A 16,565-nucleotide genomic window follows, 5' to 3' on the forward strand; every position below is an offset into this window, starting at 1 on the left:
TCTGAAACCCCAAAATCTTGATTCAGTTCTGATTGGAGTCAGAGTCAAGTTACTGAAGTTCATACCTGTCTGGTTGTACTCCCCTTTTTTCAGTGTCACAACTAATTGATGTTTCCTTACAGCTTAGAAACCACCTGCACATTTAAGAATTGTTAATAAAAAAACTTTATTGTTATGAACAGTATTACAGTTACAGTAAATGGCATTTATACCATAAGTAGAGACAGTAGCCATCCTCAAACGGGGTTCACTCAGACTGACCTTTTAGGGAAATCTGAAATGCAGCATAGGTAGATTGAGGGAGAAGTACACAATTGACAACCCTGAATAATGCAACACTGACATCACTTCAGTAATTCAAAGCTAGTCATGATTCAAGTACAAAATAAACACACTCACAGACACACAAACACACATACACAAGTCAATGGAACATTCAATAAGCAGGCTCAACCAGCATTGGACAGTTACTTCCCATAGATGCATCTCAGGAAGCACTCTGTTTGACACTGACCGCTGAACAAAGAAATGTTTTAAACATTTTATTACAATGTTCTAACACTGTAAAAAGAAAAAAGAAACAACTGCAACAGTGGCTAAAAGTTGGATGGTTTTCATTAATTCAAATTGTAAACTGTCCGACATGCATTAAACACCCACTACAGCTTGTGTATGGTGTGATAAATAAACCAGTTATTGTCTTTCCAAAAGCCCAGAGTCACTATGAGGACTGCCGGTTAGCTTCTCCCCCACCATGTTCAGATCTTAACATAAACCATCCAGTAAACCTGTGAACACCACAAACATGTGGCTGTACACTAAATAGACTACTTAGCATATGTGTGTGGAAGTGACTGTACTACAGAGTCTAGCAACAGAACAAATCAATGCTAACAACTACAGTATCACACCTGCAAGCATGGTAAAATGCTATACTAATATGTGACCTCATCCGAAATGGTTTGGAACAAAACCCTGCCAGTGGAAAATGGTGTATAAACAGTATGTGTCATATTTACTGTACAAATAAGTATCTATTATGGTGTTGTCAACATGAAAACAGTGTTTTCTTGAAGGCAACGATTGGGGAAATTATTTTGTTTAGCACACAAGTGCTGGAAATATTTGATGCCCAGTCCATCACTAGCAGTCTACTCAAGAGTAGGGCTGCAACAAGCAATTTTTATTATCGGTTAATCTGTGATACTTTCATAATCATTTGTTTAGAATGAAGAATGTTAAAAAATTATGTCCCTGAAGCCCAAATGATAAATAATTGCCCTTTTCTCTGACCAACAGTCAATAATATCCAAAGATATTCAATATACAGGAAGAAAAGCTACAAATCCTCAATTTTAAAAAGGAGCTAAAAGCAGCAATTGTGACGGTATTTGCACTTCATAAATTACTTATGCATTTGATTAATTTTTCTCCAATCGACAGATTAAATCGTTTCAAGACTTCTCAAGAGTCAAAGTACTGCCCTTTCAGTGCCAAGTGTTTTAAGGACTTCACCTCTCAAAGAACGTTTGTCTTAAAACCCACAACGATGGCTGGGATGTTCAAGTGTCCGTCAGTAACGGAAGGCAACTTGGCTTTAGGTCCCGAGGTCCAGTTTTCTGCGAAAAGAACTCTACACTACATATACATCTGCTTGAGTGACAAGTTTTAAGCAAATTGGAATGAACAAATGTCATTAAATGCAACAAAACCGGGTCAATCATACTATAAATAATGGTGGAAAGTGTGGCATTGTTATAACTTGGACCTATAACTTTGGTACACTTAATGAAACATGTATATGCAGATTATTAACCCACTGTGTACAGGAAAAAAGAAAGATGACAAAAGATAACTTCAAGGGAAAAGGTAATGCCATTTTGACACATTGTAATGCTCAACTGGCTCTGATATTTCCAAACAACCCTCTGTTATGTTTGTTCAAGTCCAACAATTTCCTTGTAAAATTTTTCAGTCAGGTACATACCCTTTTATTAACTCAGATATGACAATAGCTAGAGATATTTCCCTCGCGATCTGCTCCGTCTTGGTGCGCGGCAGCGGTGAAAGTCGCTCCTCGTCTGTTCAGAAATCGGTAAATAATTCTATGGCTAAGTTCATTTCTCGATCAGGCCTCCATCTTTTAATTTGAAGTAGAAGAACTTCTCCAAGGTGTTGGCAGACTTGCAGTACTCGCTGTCTGGAGGGTTGTACTCGCGACAGTTGGTGATGATTCGCTGCAGGTCAGCGATGAAAAGCTTCTTGGTCACATAGTATCTATTCTTCAGTCTCTCAGTCATGGTCTTCAGGTCTGTGGGGACAAAAAAAAAAGAAAAGAAAAAGGGGGTGAGAATGACGATCAATGTAAATTAATAATAATTGAATGAATACTTTGTGTGACATAAGCAGAAACTAAATGTAATCAGGAAGAAAAAAAGCTGCTGCATAATCAAAGAGATGCACACTCACCGATGGGAAAGCGGATGATCTCGTAATAATCTGGAGCCTCCGATTTTTTCACTGGTTCCATGAAGGGCCAGGCATCAGGATGAGTCTGTTGAAGAGATAAAGACCTGGTTTGTCTCTGTTCTCGTTACTCCTGTGGTGTGTAGTTGTGTGTTCCCATCTGGTGTCAACAGGTGCCCCTTACCTTTATCTGAGCCAGGAGGTTCTTCAACATGTTGTATAACACGTCAGGATCCTTCACCTCTTTCCTGCAAACATGTGGAATGACAAAAGAGTAAATACTGACTGTAGAAAATAAAAGCACTTGGAGATCTCTAAATGAGATTGTGCATTGTAATCAGATTCATACTAGAATGTGGAGTACTGCAACATTAATGAATCCCCCTTATTTCACCAATGCATTTCAGCGCAGGGCCTTTCTCAACACTCAGTAGCCAGACATTTTTTGGAGACCAAGCATTCAATGATGGATTTTTGTTATTGGTATTAAGGTCAGTCTGGGACCCAGAGGGGGTTGACATGAACTTCCTTCGAAAACAGAAAGAGGTTTTCTGGATTTACAATCTCAGAATCCAAGTGGAACGAATTAAGATTTTAGCATTAGTGAGTTTTTAATAGTCGTTTTTTTCCTATAGTTATTTAATGAAGATTTTGTAGTTATTGAACTGTATTATTAGTTTTTAATACTGACCGATCCAGGTTTTAAATTATATCCTTGTTTTTGTGATGGATATGTAAATTTCAGTGTTTTGGCGCTCACCAGTGGTAGTATCAAATTAGACACTGTGGCAGACAGCAGCACACAGAGCGTGGCTCCAATGATCATTACATCAGCAAAAACAGCATCTCAACATTAATTTAAATAGTATACACTAAAAGTTTACCCTTTGTCCTTGTTACTGGGTTTCCAGCCTGTCTCTCCTGGAAGAAAAATATTTGTCAGTAATTTAATACTGATTTTTTAAGTATTTTTTCATTGTATACAAACGAAACACTCACTTATGCCTGGAATGCTCTCCACTGGGATCTGTCGTACACCTTCTTTGAAGCAGGTGAGACCTGGGTAAACCTTCCTGATCTGGGTCTGTTTCCTCTCAATCAGCTTCTTAATGATCTGTTATGACATTTACTATTTATGTGATATCAAAAACACAAAGATTCACAGCAGAAAACACATTTTTGGTTTAATAAGATCTGTCTCACATACCTCTTTCTGTCTTTTAATAATATGAGAGAGCTCAGTGTAGGGGATTCTAGGGTTCAGCTCACACTCCATGAGCGTCGCGCCCTCATAGTCTTTGATGTATCCCAGGTATCGACTCTTCGGCACTTTGATGTCTTTGGAAAAGCCCTGCAAGGAAAGAACAAATTACTAAAAGGACAAGATGGAGGGAGAGGACAAGGGCAGAGCTAATGTACAGGTCATGCCTGCAGTACCTGCTTCTTGAAGTAGCCAATGGCGTACTCGTCAGCGTATGTGAGGAAATAGAGGATGTTGTGTTTAATGTGATACTCCTTCAGGTGGTTCATCAGGTGGGTACCGTAGCCCTTGCATTAAAAATAACAGAAAGGACAATGTCAGAAATGTTTTTTTTTTTTTTTTTTTTTACAAAAGACATCTCAATAATATTCTGATCTTTCCATATGCAAATAATTTTCCACCAGTCGCCATATTCACGAAGGATCTTATCTTACCACTATGAGTCCTCCTAAATGTCACTTAATGTTCCTAACTAAGGGTTTTTTTCTTATAACAATTAATTTCATACATGGAAAAAAAAAATCAATTATTGACTTGTTAAATATTGTATCAGAATTTGATATTTTTTCCAGTTGACCAAACAAGCATCTTTGGTGGAATAGTTCTACAAATAGTGCCAGTTTTACCTGGTATTCCAGTGACGGCAATGAAACCAGCTTTATTTATTTAATTCAGTTGGTGATGTTTTACTGTCGAACAAATTGTCTGAAAAGTGCATTTTGGTTTGGTGAATTATTCTGACATCTGAGATATTCCAAGGTCATCAGCAATGCATGAAAACTGAAAAACTCTGCTGAACTGCTTTCTGTGTAGACACACCCTAAGAAGAAAAACTTTGTCTTAAAGTTAGGACTGACACGGCCCTTATTTGTAGTCTCTGCTACTTTTAGCCTTAGGCTGTTTTGTAACTGTGACCCTAAGCATTTAGGAACTAAGAAGGTGCTAAATAAGCTACTACAAATGAAAATGTGTTGACAAGCACTTTGTTAATCTATTGGGGCCGCCACAACTCTGAAGAGAGTAAATGGTTATCATGTACCTTAACTTGCTCATTGGATGTGACGGCACAGAAGACGATCTCTGTGAAGCCCTGAGTGGGAAACATCCTAAAACAGATGCCACCGATGACGCGGCCATCTTTGATAAGGGCAAGGGTCTTGTGCTTCCTGTGAAAGTTGGAGACATCAGAACAGTGCGCTGGCGTCCGTTGACATGTGGTATGAGAACATCTACTTACGGGTCAAACACCAGTCGTGTGATGTACTCTTTGGGCATGCGAGGTAATTGATGAGAGAAGACATTCTGCAGGCCAACCAGCCACATCAGGATCTTCTTGTTGGACTTCTGGGAAAGCGAGTTTCCAATGACATGGAACTCGATGATTCCCCGCCTCTCCTCCAACCTGGCAGTCTCATCACGGGCAGCGTTTGGCGTCAGCAGATTAGTCTAGCAATATAAACATAAAACGAGAGTACTACAGTCTAAATTTGTGACAAAATAAGACGTGCCCTTTTCCCCTTTACAAATCCCCTGAGATTAAACACCTACCTCTGGTCCGAGCATAGCAGCAGGGTCAGTGATTGTCATCATGACTTCATTGACCAGCTCCATAGGAATGTCTCCCATCACACGGATCCGCTTGGCATCCTCCAGGGTCATCGCCTCCGGAAGTTTACGTTTTTCTCCTGAACAGACATATTAGTTGATTAATTGGCATATTAATATTTAACATATGTAGTCACAGGTGTGTGTTCGGTGCTTTACAGTGGCTGCATGAGACATTTGTGAAGTACCAACATAGCTACTGAGGGTCTGGTAGAAAGGTAAAGCAGTGCTCACAGACCTGTGATGGGCTCTGCACCTCCAGTGTCCATGCTGCCCAGAGAGGAGATGCTGCTCAGACCCTTGGGCAGAGCGGGGGAGCCGGACACTGCAGCAGGACTGATCACTGCAATAGAGAGACACACAAAGGTACAGGTAATTAATTGCAAACCATACAACAGGATGACTCTTAACAAGTGATAATACAACCTCAATTAAGCTTTTGGAGTTGCTCTACTAGACTCATTATTTCTGCACATATATATTTACACAATGCACAAATCATGTATGTATATTTTTTTCTTTGTTTTCTCTGCTCTTAATCTGTTTCATACCCATTTACCCGGTATATTAGCATGCTATAACGCAAGTTTTTCCTCATTTTTTAAATTGGATGATTTCACATTCATTAGTCTCTATGCTATTGTTAGTTATTTTAACCTAGCAACATCTGTATCTTTTAAAGTCATAGTTAATTCCTGCTTGAGAATGGCACTTATTGTTTATGGCAGTTATTGTTAATACAGCCCAAAAGCTGAATCACAAGATGTTGTGATTTTACACAATTGTCTGGTCTCATCCGACTAAAAATATCATAGCTAAATGACCATGAGGCTGTACACCCGCCTCACCTGTCTGATGTGTGCCGTCAGAGGCGGGCATGGTGAAGTCAGCCTCCCAGATGGGTGAATTCTCACCATAGATTTCCTCCTCCAGCATGGACAAGAACCTGATGACATTCAGCGTAAAATGTTATTTCAAAAGGCAAATATTGACAAAACCCGACCCTATCAAAATAGACCTTTAACCAATTTGTGCACACTGTGGTTTGTTGTCTAAAGCCTGAATTGAACCTCTCAAACAATATATGGTCAGTAAAAACACTTGCTCCTACAAATAATAACACTTTGTTTAATATTAAGGTCCCTCTGTAAACGTAATTGTTTATGTATTCATGTTCTGTATTACAGTATTATTAAGGCTGCATAATTAATTTAAATATTATCAAAATCGCAATATGGCCAAGTGCCATATCCAAATCGCTGAAGCTGCTATTTTTTGATAACGGTAAAATGTGGGGTAAAAACCCCCAGTATTATAATGAAGTACTGTAGTGCTGCAGAGATGCCCTGGCCTACAAATCTTGTTCTCCAGATGTAAGAAACATGATTGTTTGGTACAGATGCCAACAAATGACACATCATCATGATAGTTTTTTCAGTGAAAATCAAAATTGTGATGCAAAAATTATCATTCCCACTAATCGTGAATCATATCGCAATCGTAATATCTGTCAAAATAATCGCAATATGATTTTTTTTACCATATCATGCAGCCCTAGTTATTATGAACAGTTGTTTGTGCTATGGAAACCTACTGTAGTCTTTTTTTTCATGCATTACGACTTCTTGTTCTCCATCTCGCAAAATGATTTGTGAGTATTTTTTAAATTTTATTTGACAAATTAAGTCTTTGCGCTTTGATAATAATCAAAGCAGGACCTTTTATCTTGGAATTTCTACAGCTCAGTCACTGCCCATTATGCTAATGTGCACAAATGCAATTCTCCCCCCCAATTTAAAATAATTACCAAGACCAAGGACTAGGATAAAAGATGAAAAGGGATGCTCTACTGAATCCAAATATTTTTCAGCTGTCATTAAAGCTCGGACACACATACTATTTTAAGAGAGTCTGCCCTTACTTGGGAAAGTGTGTGAGGATGAGTGTGCGTTTCTCTGGTAGAAGTTTGTCCTTCTCCACTCTGAACTTCTCCAGGAGCTGGCGTCGGGTCACAGTGAAAATGGACTTGAGCAAGCTGCGACCAAACACCTGAGTGGTTTCATAGCGCGGTAGGCTGTCGTTGCTCTGGGGGACATGGCAGTAGCACAGCCACCTGGGTGTCATAAGGAAAAACACTGCTATTGTACAGCTTGATATCAGCATCCAACACAGATGTAACAAGTAAATGCATGTAGCTGCTTTCTTTAATTACAACACATCCACACACCTGGTGTAGTCCACTTTGTATGCTGTCCCATCATCTTTCTGGGTGCGCTGGCGGTACTGCGTTGGCGTCTCCAGCTTCCAGTAATTTAGGCATAAGAGGAACATCTTTGACAGCTCAAACATGGTCTGTCTTTCCTTTGGTGCCAGGTGGCTGAACTTATACTGAACAAAATTCAAAACCCCCTTTGGAGGAAAAGGAAATAAAAGATCAAGAAAAAGAGTAATATGAATGTGTAATGTGACAATGCAGCATCCTAGCGTCAGTTTGTTTGTCATCACAAATTCTTTTCCACAGGTACACCAATATATAACATAACAAGGACAGAAAGCTCAAGAAACATATGAGAAGCATGCCCATCTTCAGCTACTGCTAAAATCCAGACATGACCTGTAGATGCTTTTAGTTTCATGTTCACCTGCTCGATGTTAGGCTTTTCAAAGGGTGGACTTCCAAGAGATCCCTCTACAACTGGCTGGCTCATCTGCAGGATGCATTTCCTCAGCAGCTAAGGGAAATACAGTAGAAAAAAAGAACAATGTTGATTGTTGAATGATAAAACATGTTAAACCGGGCTAGAGAAAATCATGGACATGGACTCACGGTCATTGGTAGGCCTGTTTTACCTGTTACACTGATGTGAGATACACGTTTACTTACCTTGAACAGGTAGAAGTAGACCTGTTTGGTGTCAGTGTCTTCCTCTTTGTGTACAGACATAAAAAGGTTCTCCACATCCACCACCATCCCCAACAGCCTGTTAATCTCATCCTCAGAAACATTCTCCAAGTGGGAAACATGATCAGCTGTAAGCAAGGCATTAAATAAGTCAGACATATGGCTAAGTCAAAGTACAAACATATAAGGTGTCAAGCAACATCGGGAAACAAGAACTCCCTGGAACATAGCTTTATTTGCTATTGAGAGAAAGGCTGGGGTGTAGTGGAGACTATGTGGAGGTTGGATAGTTTGTACCCAGAGCATGTCCACAGCTGCGGCACGGCTCGCTCAGGCTGGCTGCTTGTTGTTGCAGATCCATACGTGTGGCTGATGGTGGATTTGGGTTTTTCCATCCATTGCACTTGCATGTGTCACTAGCCTGAGAATAAGCAAAATATGCACACCAAATAAAGCGACTTACACAGTATCTCAACTGCTGTTTTTGTACGCCAATGAATGACTAAACAGTTCAGTTAACTTAAGCTAGCTGATAATACATGCATCTTCAACGATGCAATGTCAATAACTGGTAGATTGTTTCGCTAGCTAGCTAGCTACAAAAGTGAATAATTACGTTAAGTTATTATGTTAATTTGTTTGTTTTTGTTTGCGTTGCCTTGACTGTGCTACCATTTGCTGCCCCACATACACCAATGCTAATACTACCGAAGAGTGCTTTGTTGTGGTGAACTTTGGCTAGCTAAGCTAGCTACCTTGCATGCGGAGAATACACCAAGTTTCTCAAGCTTTTTCGCCCGTGGGAAAGCTCGGACTTGGGCTTTCTTCTGGCTTGCACGTTGTTGCTGGCTAAGTCCCGGTCTGGCTGGGTCGCTATTCCCTGACCCGGAGCCTGTCGCGGCAGTACTGGACCCAGCTAACCCAGTAGACTGGGCTTGGAGAAGCCGGGGTTGCAAGGCCTGCGCCGCCGGGTCCGACATATCCACGCTGTAAGAATCTTCTCTGCTCCCGTGTAGCTCATATGCTGCCTTCAAGTGCTGTCGGCAAAATTGATTTTAAGAGGACCGCAGCAGTGTTTAGAAGTGGAAATGACTCCTGTTCGGTTAAAACAGAGGTGTTAAGAACATACATAAAGAATGCACACAAGTGATTTTACGCTCGAAGCAGACTTTTCGACACAATATCAACTTTTCTAAGGATAAATGTAACAGCAAGATGTGTCGATGACTCGCTACCTAACTTGTTTTATTTTAAATGTCTTGACCGGAAGTGTTATTATGCTTTTATGTCTGCCTCAATTTTAGCTTATTTTTAATCTTCTATTTTATTTTATTTTTAAATCCTACTTATATGTGTCTGTATCTATTTATATTGCCTTGTGCTTATATTGCCTTGTGCCTTGTGCTTGTCGTAATGCCTTTTAATGCCTTATGTGCAGCACCTTAAACTGCCATGTTGTTAAAACCTGATACAAAAATAAACTGACCCTGCCGTTAGGTGGAGACATAGACTGTAGTGGAGACGACAGAAGACTCGAGTATGTTTAACATCGTGAGCTGCAACACATTAAATTCATCACTCTAGCGTCAATGCATACATAATACCATGCTACCACTTCCGGTTGTAACTCAAAATAATGTGACTATTTGAAGCGATCGGAAAACGAACTATTATCAATTCAATTATCATAAAATGATCGTAGTAATTCTTTTTTAGTGGTTGCTGTTATGGGGGAATAATACTGATATTAATTATGATTATTTATATTCTTTAGTGGCATCAATAAGGATGTTCAGTCATCTAATACATAATATACATAATATATGTATATATATTTATATATATATATGCATTAATAGCGTTCATTTTGTAATCAAACAATATGAAGCCCTATACCATGTAATGCATTTCAATAAATAGCCCTGGTAGACAGAATATTAGAAACCCTCAATTTCTCTTTTTATTGGAAAGGTAATCAGAAGTGTCAGTATATCTGACTCGAATAGACTCAACATTCAGCACAAAATAACCATGGATGTATTATTAGAACTTATTATACATCCATGAAAACAACCCATGACCTAACCTGCAGCACAAAAAAGTTATGACAATCTTCGGGGGTTCCAGCATAACAAGTGCACTTGAAAGCAACACGCCTCGCCCGTGGTGATGATTATGGGTAATGTAGTTCGTAAACACAAGTATTAAAAATCTGTTATATTTTCCCATGTGTTCACTGTTTTCACACTGGTGAAGTCTAACTATAAGTAAAAATGATTTTATCTTATTTATATAGATTTCATTTTGATAGTTCAGAATTCGTTTTATATTTTCTGAACTCAGAGCTAGGATGGTTTAAATGAGATGATCAAAAGCAAATGTTCCACTGGTAGTGTCTGAGTCATTGATATTTGGATAAGGTGAAATGATTAAACAGGAACACAGAAAAGATACCTTCCCCCTTTTTATTGGTACAATTACATTTTTTTACCCATGACCCCACCCTCCCCATTACCCCACCTAGCAGCAGTGGCTGCTGTCCAGGTACTGTTGTGCTAGTTGTTGATGCCATAACAAGATGACAACACTGTTGAAAGCAATCCCTCCCTGATATGAAGAGTAAAAACAAAGAGAGAAAAGAAAAAGGAAAGGAAGCTGACGATAACATCTCAATTCACAAAGATGATGAGACAGAACCAGTGCATTTAATACCATAGGTCTCCAGAAAAAATAATAAGACATAAAAAAAAAAATCCATCACAAAATAATTAAGGTTAACAAAACATCATGTAGAGATTAGGAAGATATTGTTTTGACAATAACTACTGATTGATTATAAACTTGAAAAGTCTGATACAAATACAGCAATGTTGTCAATACACAGTTGTGATTTTGGTCAAGAAACAAAATCTTGCTTAATGTATTTATCATTGTACACTGATGATTCAAAAACATTACATTAATGCTAAAATTACTTATGGGTGACAATGTTATTAAAGTACTATTTACTGTATATGGTTTGATAACATAGATGGGTGATTGTAAAACCTTAAAGTTTAGGCTTTAAAATCATACTCAACAGCCTGTGTCAAAATAAGTTGAAGTAATAATAATAATAATGTAATAATTCAATCTACACAGCTCTATCAAGAAGGAAATATCTGTCCATTCCCGTTCTCCTGTTACAAAACTTCTCTCTTCATCTTTTCCAGGAAGCTCACCAGGAACAAGACAGAAAAGCAAAGGACTGCTGCATGCACCTGGATTGGAGTTTTAACAGTGTCATAAGACCATGATGGAAATACTTTAATTTATGGTGTGTGGGAAAGCAGGGGGTAGAAGAGAAAGGACAGGGCCAATCAGCCTGTTTATATTCCTTCCTGTTGCGTTAAATTTTTTTTCCTCTACACAAATACAGAAACAAACGTGAGCAAAATGGCCCTATTAAGTGCCATTGGTAATGACTGATTTTTTTTTTTTTTTCCTTCTTCCATGAATGGGACAGGTTTTTTTTTTTTTTCCCTAAGGTGACGTCAAGTGTCCATCATCAATAGAGAGGTCATGGATTGGCAAGTCCTGGGGTTAAAACATGATTCTGTAAATAAGCCTGTGGGTTGATTTCTTGGTCTGTTGGTTGGTTCATCAGCTCGAACTGTAAGTGGGGTCTGGCAGTTTACTGGCCAGTGGACTCATTTGCCAAACACTTGAATGGTGCGATGTTGCTCATAGGGTGGTTGGTCTGACCATGGTTTGATTTGACCAATGGGACATTGTTTGACAGCTGGCTAATATCTGGTCTGGTTGATCAGCTGTAGACTGGTTCGGATCAGCTGACTCGTTGTGTTAGTTAGTTCCCGCCCCCACAGCACTGGCCACTCCTGCCCTGCGGTGCAGCTTCCTGCAGGTCCACTCCGCCTCTGGCTCGTCCACCGGCGCTCGCTCCACCCTGAGGCTCGTTCTTAGGAAGCTTCTTGGCTGTTTTGGGTTAGGAGTACAACAAATTAACTTCTGCACTATGGTAACATGGCAGCAGGGCTGCAACAAATGACTCATTTCATTATTGATTATTCTTAATTGTTTTCTCGATAGATTTGTCTAGAAAACATCAGAAAATAATTATTTTCAAGAGCCCAAGGTGACATCATCAAATGTTTTTTTTTATTTGACAGTCCAAAACCTAAAAGATATTCGATTTACTGTAGTGCAAGATAGGGAAAACATTTGAGAATCTGGAACTATTAAACATTTGAAAAATGACTTAAAATAGAACTGAAATGATTAGTTAATTAATTGATTAGTCGATCCACAGAAAATAATTGGTAATTAGTTTAATAATGGATGATGGATCATTCATTCTCTGGTTCGAGCTTCTGAAATGTGAGGATTTGCAGTAAAGTGAATTTCTTGCGACTGATGGTCAGATAAAATAAGCAATTTGAAGATGCCACCTTGAACTCTGGGAAATTATTAAAAAAAAGATTAATAAATGAATCAAGAAAATAATCAGCAGATTAATTTCATAATTGTTAGTTGCAGCCCTAGAGTTAATAATTTCTTATCAAGATAGTTGCAGTTTTAGTTTCTATTGACTGACCAACTGATTAATAGACTAATTGTTGCAGCTCTACATGACAGTAAAGTGTGTCCTTGTTAGTTCTTACCTATAGCCATAAAAATCTCATTGACATTCATAGCAGTCTTGGCTGAAGTCTCCATGAAGAGCAAACTGTTGTCATCTGCATATGCTTGTGCTTCCTAAAGAAATAAATACACATAAAAAACAGAAATGGACAAATTAACAGCTTTTATTCATGTATTCAAGAATTTCATTGATAAATTTCAGAACTTCAGTGTCAGACTGTAAAAATTAATCTCTACCTGGAAATCTACAGCTCTCTTGTTGGCCAGATCTGCTTTGTTTCCTGCCAGCGCAATAACAATGTTCGGGCTGGCTTGTCGCTGGAGCTCCTTCACCCAGTTCTTTGCACGTGTGAATGTATCCTTTAAAAAAGTACAACATGCATGATCATAAGACGCAGTGCTTTTAAACTTTAAATCCTGACACAGGTTTTACATGTCACATATGACTGTAAGAGTTTAAAGAGCAAAGGTCTGTAGCCATCTCTTGAATTAAGCAATCATCAACCCAAGATGGAAGATAAGGGTCAGCAAAAAACAAAAACAAAAACAAACAAAAAAAAAAAATCACACAAGACCTTTGACTGTCTTAGCTGATGTCCTGTCACAGTCCTTGTAACTTACTGTGTTGGTGATATCGTAGACCACAATGGCGGCCTGGGCTCCCCTATAGTACATGGGTGCCAAGCTGTGATACCGTTCCTGTCCTGCAGTGTCCCAGATCTCAAACTTGACTGTTGTATCATCCAAACATACAGTCTGTGTGAGGAAGGCAGCTGGAAAGAAAACAATACATATCAGACTGAGAGGAAAGAGAATCAGAGCAGAAACTCACAGACTTGTTATCTACAGGGCCGATGTTTAATATTTAAACTTCAAAATGCAGCGATAAACACTATGATGAAACAAGGGGGAAGGTTACACGCTCAGTGGAATTATAAAGAAGATTTAAGTTCAATTCGGGGAGGTATGGTGCTATATCGACCACATCCAAATGGTCAGGATCGTCCAGCATTATTGCAGCTAGAAAAACACAAAAGAGGACCAAAAATCTGATGTACAGTGAGAACATACTGTAGCAACACAACTGCATACAAGTGGCTTACTCAGCCGACTGTCACATGACAGAGGAAACTGAGCACTCACTTGCATAGCACATACTTTAAATCTTTGTAATCTTTGACCAGGCCTGCAGCTGATCACAAGTTCAGTGGAATATAAAACATGCTGACTCGTTTTGAGTCTTTGGTGAGTGTAAGCACTGAGCATCCTGTCCCTACATCCTAAAGCTACATTGCTCATAGGATATAGGAAAGTTGGTGTTAGTTAGAATGTTAGTGCAACATAAAAAGGAAATGACACAAATGGAAGTTATGCTGCTAGTTAACATATAATTGTCTTCATAGCATTAGACCAGATTGTTAAGCTGACAGTTTACCAGATCAAGTCCACTAGCAGGGCTGAAACCATTAGTTGAGCGACAGAAAATTAATCTGCAACTATTTTAATGAATCGCTTCAGTTATTTTTCAAGCAAAAATGCCAAACATTCACTAGTTCCTGCTCTTCTATTGTGATCATTTGCTGTTTTTCTCTATTTTACATCAATGTACATTAATTATCTTTGGGTATACAAAACAAGCAACTTGAAGACGTCATCTTGGGCTCTCTTTTTACAATTTTGTGATATTTTTGTACATTAAAACAATTAACTTCGAATATAATGAGCAGATTTATGATCAATAATCAATAAAATAAATGATGTTTGTAAGGGTTGTAGACTACAAATTTCTATTTCAGGTGAACAATATAATAAGCCTGCCCTAATCTCCTGACAACAGACTTAAGTCTTACTGTTTTTTTTTTATGTAAGAATATGAGTATACTGTATGTTTATATGTACATGGTCAAAGGTAAGAGTTGTGTGTACAGTATTTTTGCAGTAACTCCTTGTCAATACAAATTTAGGGGATCGGTTTTGCATTGGACAACGCTGCAGTGGAGGAATGAAATGGTTAAATGAAGAGTTGAATGTGATAGAAGCTTTCTTCACTTGGTCTCACAGGCCGTCAGATTCTGTACAGTCACATGACATATTTATGACGATAATACTAATAATAAACTTGATTTATTTATATAGCACCTTTCATACAGGCGGTGTAGCTCAAAGTGCTTTACACAAAGTGAAGAAACAAGAGAATAAATAAAAACAGGCAAATAAAAAACAAGTGCAAATACTGCACGATAAAACCAAGCAATCAAATGAATAACAAGCAAAAGGGGCAGCAAATAGCAAGAACAGGTAGGCCAAGAACAATAGAATATATTAAAGATAGAAATAAAACAAAGGAAGGCATAAGAACAATGAAATATGGAAAAGATAAGAATAAAACAAAGGAAGAGCAATAGTTTAGTTAAAGGCAATGTTGAATATTTAAGTTTTCAATTGTCGTTTAAAAATCTTCACAGAGCTTGCATCTCTGATAGCCTCGGGAAAGGAGTTCCAAAGTTTCGGTGCACAGTTAAAAAAGGCTGAGCAGCCGATTTTCTTCACTGTGTGATAGTCTGCATTTAAAAAAACGGCAGCAGAGGATTTAAGAGGCTGTGAAGGATTATAAAAGAATGCTGACAGTTCCTTCAAAAAACGTGATGAAAACTGTAGGGGTTGTATAATAATTCTGTCATTATTCTCTTGTCTAGGTGTGAAACTTCCTCTGTAATTTCTAGTAATAGAAGTTTTAAATCATTTCATTGATTATATCCGTTTAAATATCATACATGCATAGTTTAGAATTATCCCTCTGAGCTGTAAATGACAGCTGAAGAGATGCAGAGGGGGTCATGGGACTCAAACACAAAACCCTCACCTCCGATGGTGCTCTCCTGGTACTCGTGGAACTGGCCTTTGACAAAGCGCAGCACCAAGCTGGACTTTCCCACCGCTGATTCCCCCAACAGCACTAGCTTAAACTGGCAGATCTTGTTGCTTGCTGCAGTGCCATTGGTCCGTGCTGGTCCGCCTCGCCCTGCCATAGTGCAGTTTTGAAAACTGGGAGAAAGAAGTAGAAGCTGGGAGAAGAGGGAGGAAGATTTTAGGCTTGGGCTTGGTGCAGGGGCTGGTGAGGCTCAGCTCGACGGGGGACAAGTTCAGTTCAGGCAGGTAGATGAGCCAGAGGAAGAGGAGACCTCACCAGTGGGAGCTGGAAAACACAACATATTCAGTATATCAGTTACTCCAAACAGAAAACAGGCTTTGCATTGAAACAACCATGTTATCTGTTTAATTCAATGTCAGTTAACTCAAAGAGGTGTTTCATTCAAAAAACAATTAATTCCTTGTTCCTGCTGGCAGTTGCCAATAGGAGAACACCTCTGTTCTCCCACAGGCAGTCCTAGTAGTGTGTGTTTTTTGACATGTACGTGGTGCACTATAATAATAATAATAATAATAATAATAATAATAATAATAATAAGAAGAAGAAGAAGAAGAAGAAGAATAAAAATTTGACTTAGAATAAACAAACAGATTTTAAAATAAATAAAATACGTACAGTATAAAAATACATAGTTATTATATACAAATACAATGTTGTGCATGTGGAGAATTGAAGGTAGAAGTGTACAGAGGTAGGTGTAGCTACATTAAACAAATGTAAAACTGAAATTGAAGAAACTGAAACACCCTTCCCAAGCA

At 38.6% G+C, this 16,565-nt stretch overlaps 2 protein-coding genes across 2 annotated transcripts in view; both read right to left on the reverse strand.

The window, feature by feature from the left end:
- Window positions 1-147: 147 nt before the first annotated feature.
- Window positions 148-9,756, reverse strand: kat2a (K(lysine) acetyltransferase 2A). Its single transcript, XM_044181787.1, has 19 exons — window positions 9,721-9,756; window positions 8,990-9,271; window positions 8,532-8,655; window positions 8,217-8,362; window positions 7,975-8,064; window positions 7,560-7,741; window positions 7,254-7,445; window positions 6,181-6,278; window positions 5,571-5,675; window positions 5,276-5,412; window positions 4,965-5,173; window positions 4,767-4,893; window positions 3,904-4,014; window positions 3,674-3,817; window positions 3,466-3,580; window positions 3,351-3,387; window positions 2,651-2,714; window positions 2,470-2,554; window positions 148-2,311 (listed from the first exon to the last, which is right to left on the reverse strand). Exons 1-19 carry the CDS (start codon window positions 9,739-9,741, stop codon window positions 2,118-2,120), a joined length of 2,463 nt encoding a protein of 820 aa, XP_044037722.1. The 5' UTR covers window positions 9,742-9,756; the 3' UTR covers window positions 148-2,117.
- A 929-nt stretch (window positions 9,757-10,685) lies between these two features.
- The window catches only part of rab5c (RAB5C, member RAS oncogene family), an 11,396-nt gene continuing 5,516 nt past the window's right edge, over window positions 10,686-16,565 (reverse strand). Inside the window, exons 2-6 of the mRNA XM_044181417.1 lie at window positions 15,739-16,071; window positions 13,497-13,648; window positions 13,113-13,235; window positions 12,896-12,989; window positions 10,686-12,209 (exon numbers count right to left, since the gene is read on the reverse strand). Coding sequence (XP_044037352.1) covers window positions 12,082-12,209; window positions 12,896-12,989; window positions 13,113-13,235; window positions 13,497-13,648; window positions 15,739-15,904 — 663 coding nt within the window. The 5' untranslated portion in view covers window positions 15,905-16,071 and the 3' untranslated portion in view covers window positions 10,686-12,081. The remainder of the gene's footprint in view (window positions 12,210-12,895; window positions 12,990-13,112; window positions 13,236-13,496; window positions 13,649-15,738; window positions 16,072-16,565) is intronic.

Source organism: Siniperca chuatsi, linkage group LG21, assembly GCF_020085105.1.
Source record: "Siniperca chuatsi isolate FFG_IHB_CAS linkage group LG21, ASM2008510v1, whole genome shotgun sequence".
Classification (NCBI taxonomy): Eukaryota; Metazoa; Chordata; class Actinopteri; order Centrarchiformes; family Sinipercidae; genus Siniperca; species Siniperca chuatsi.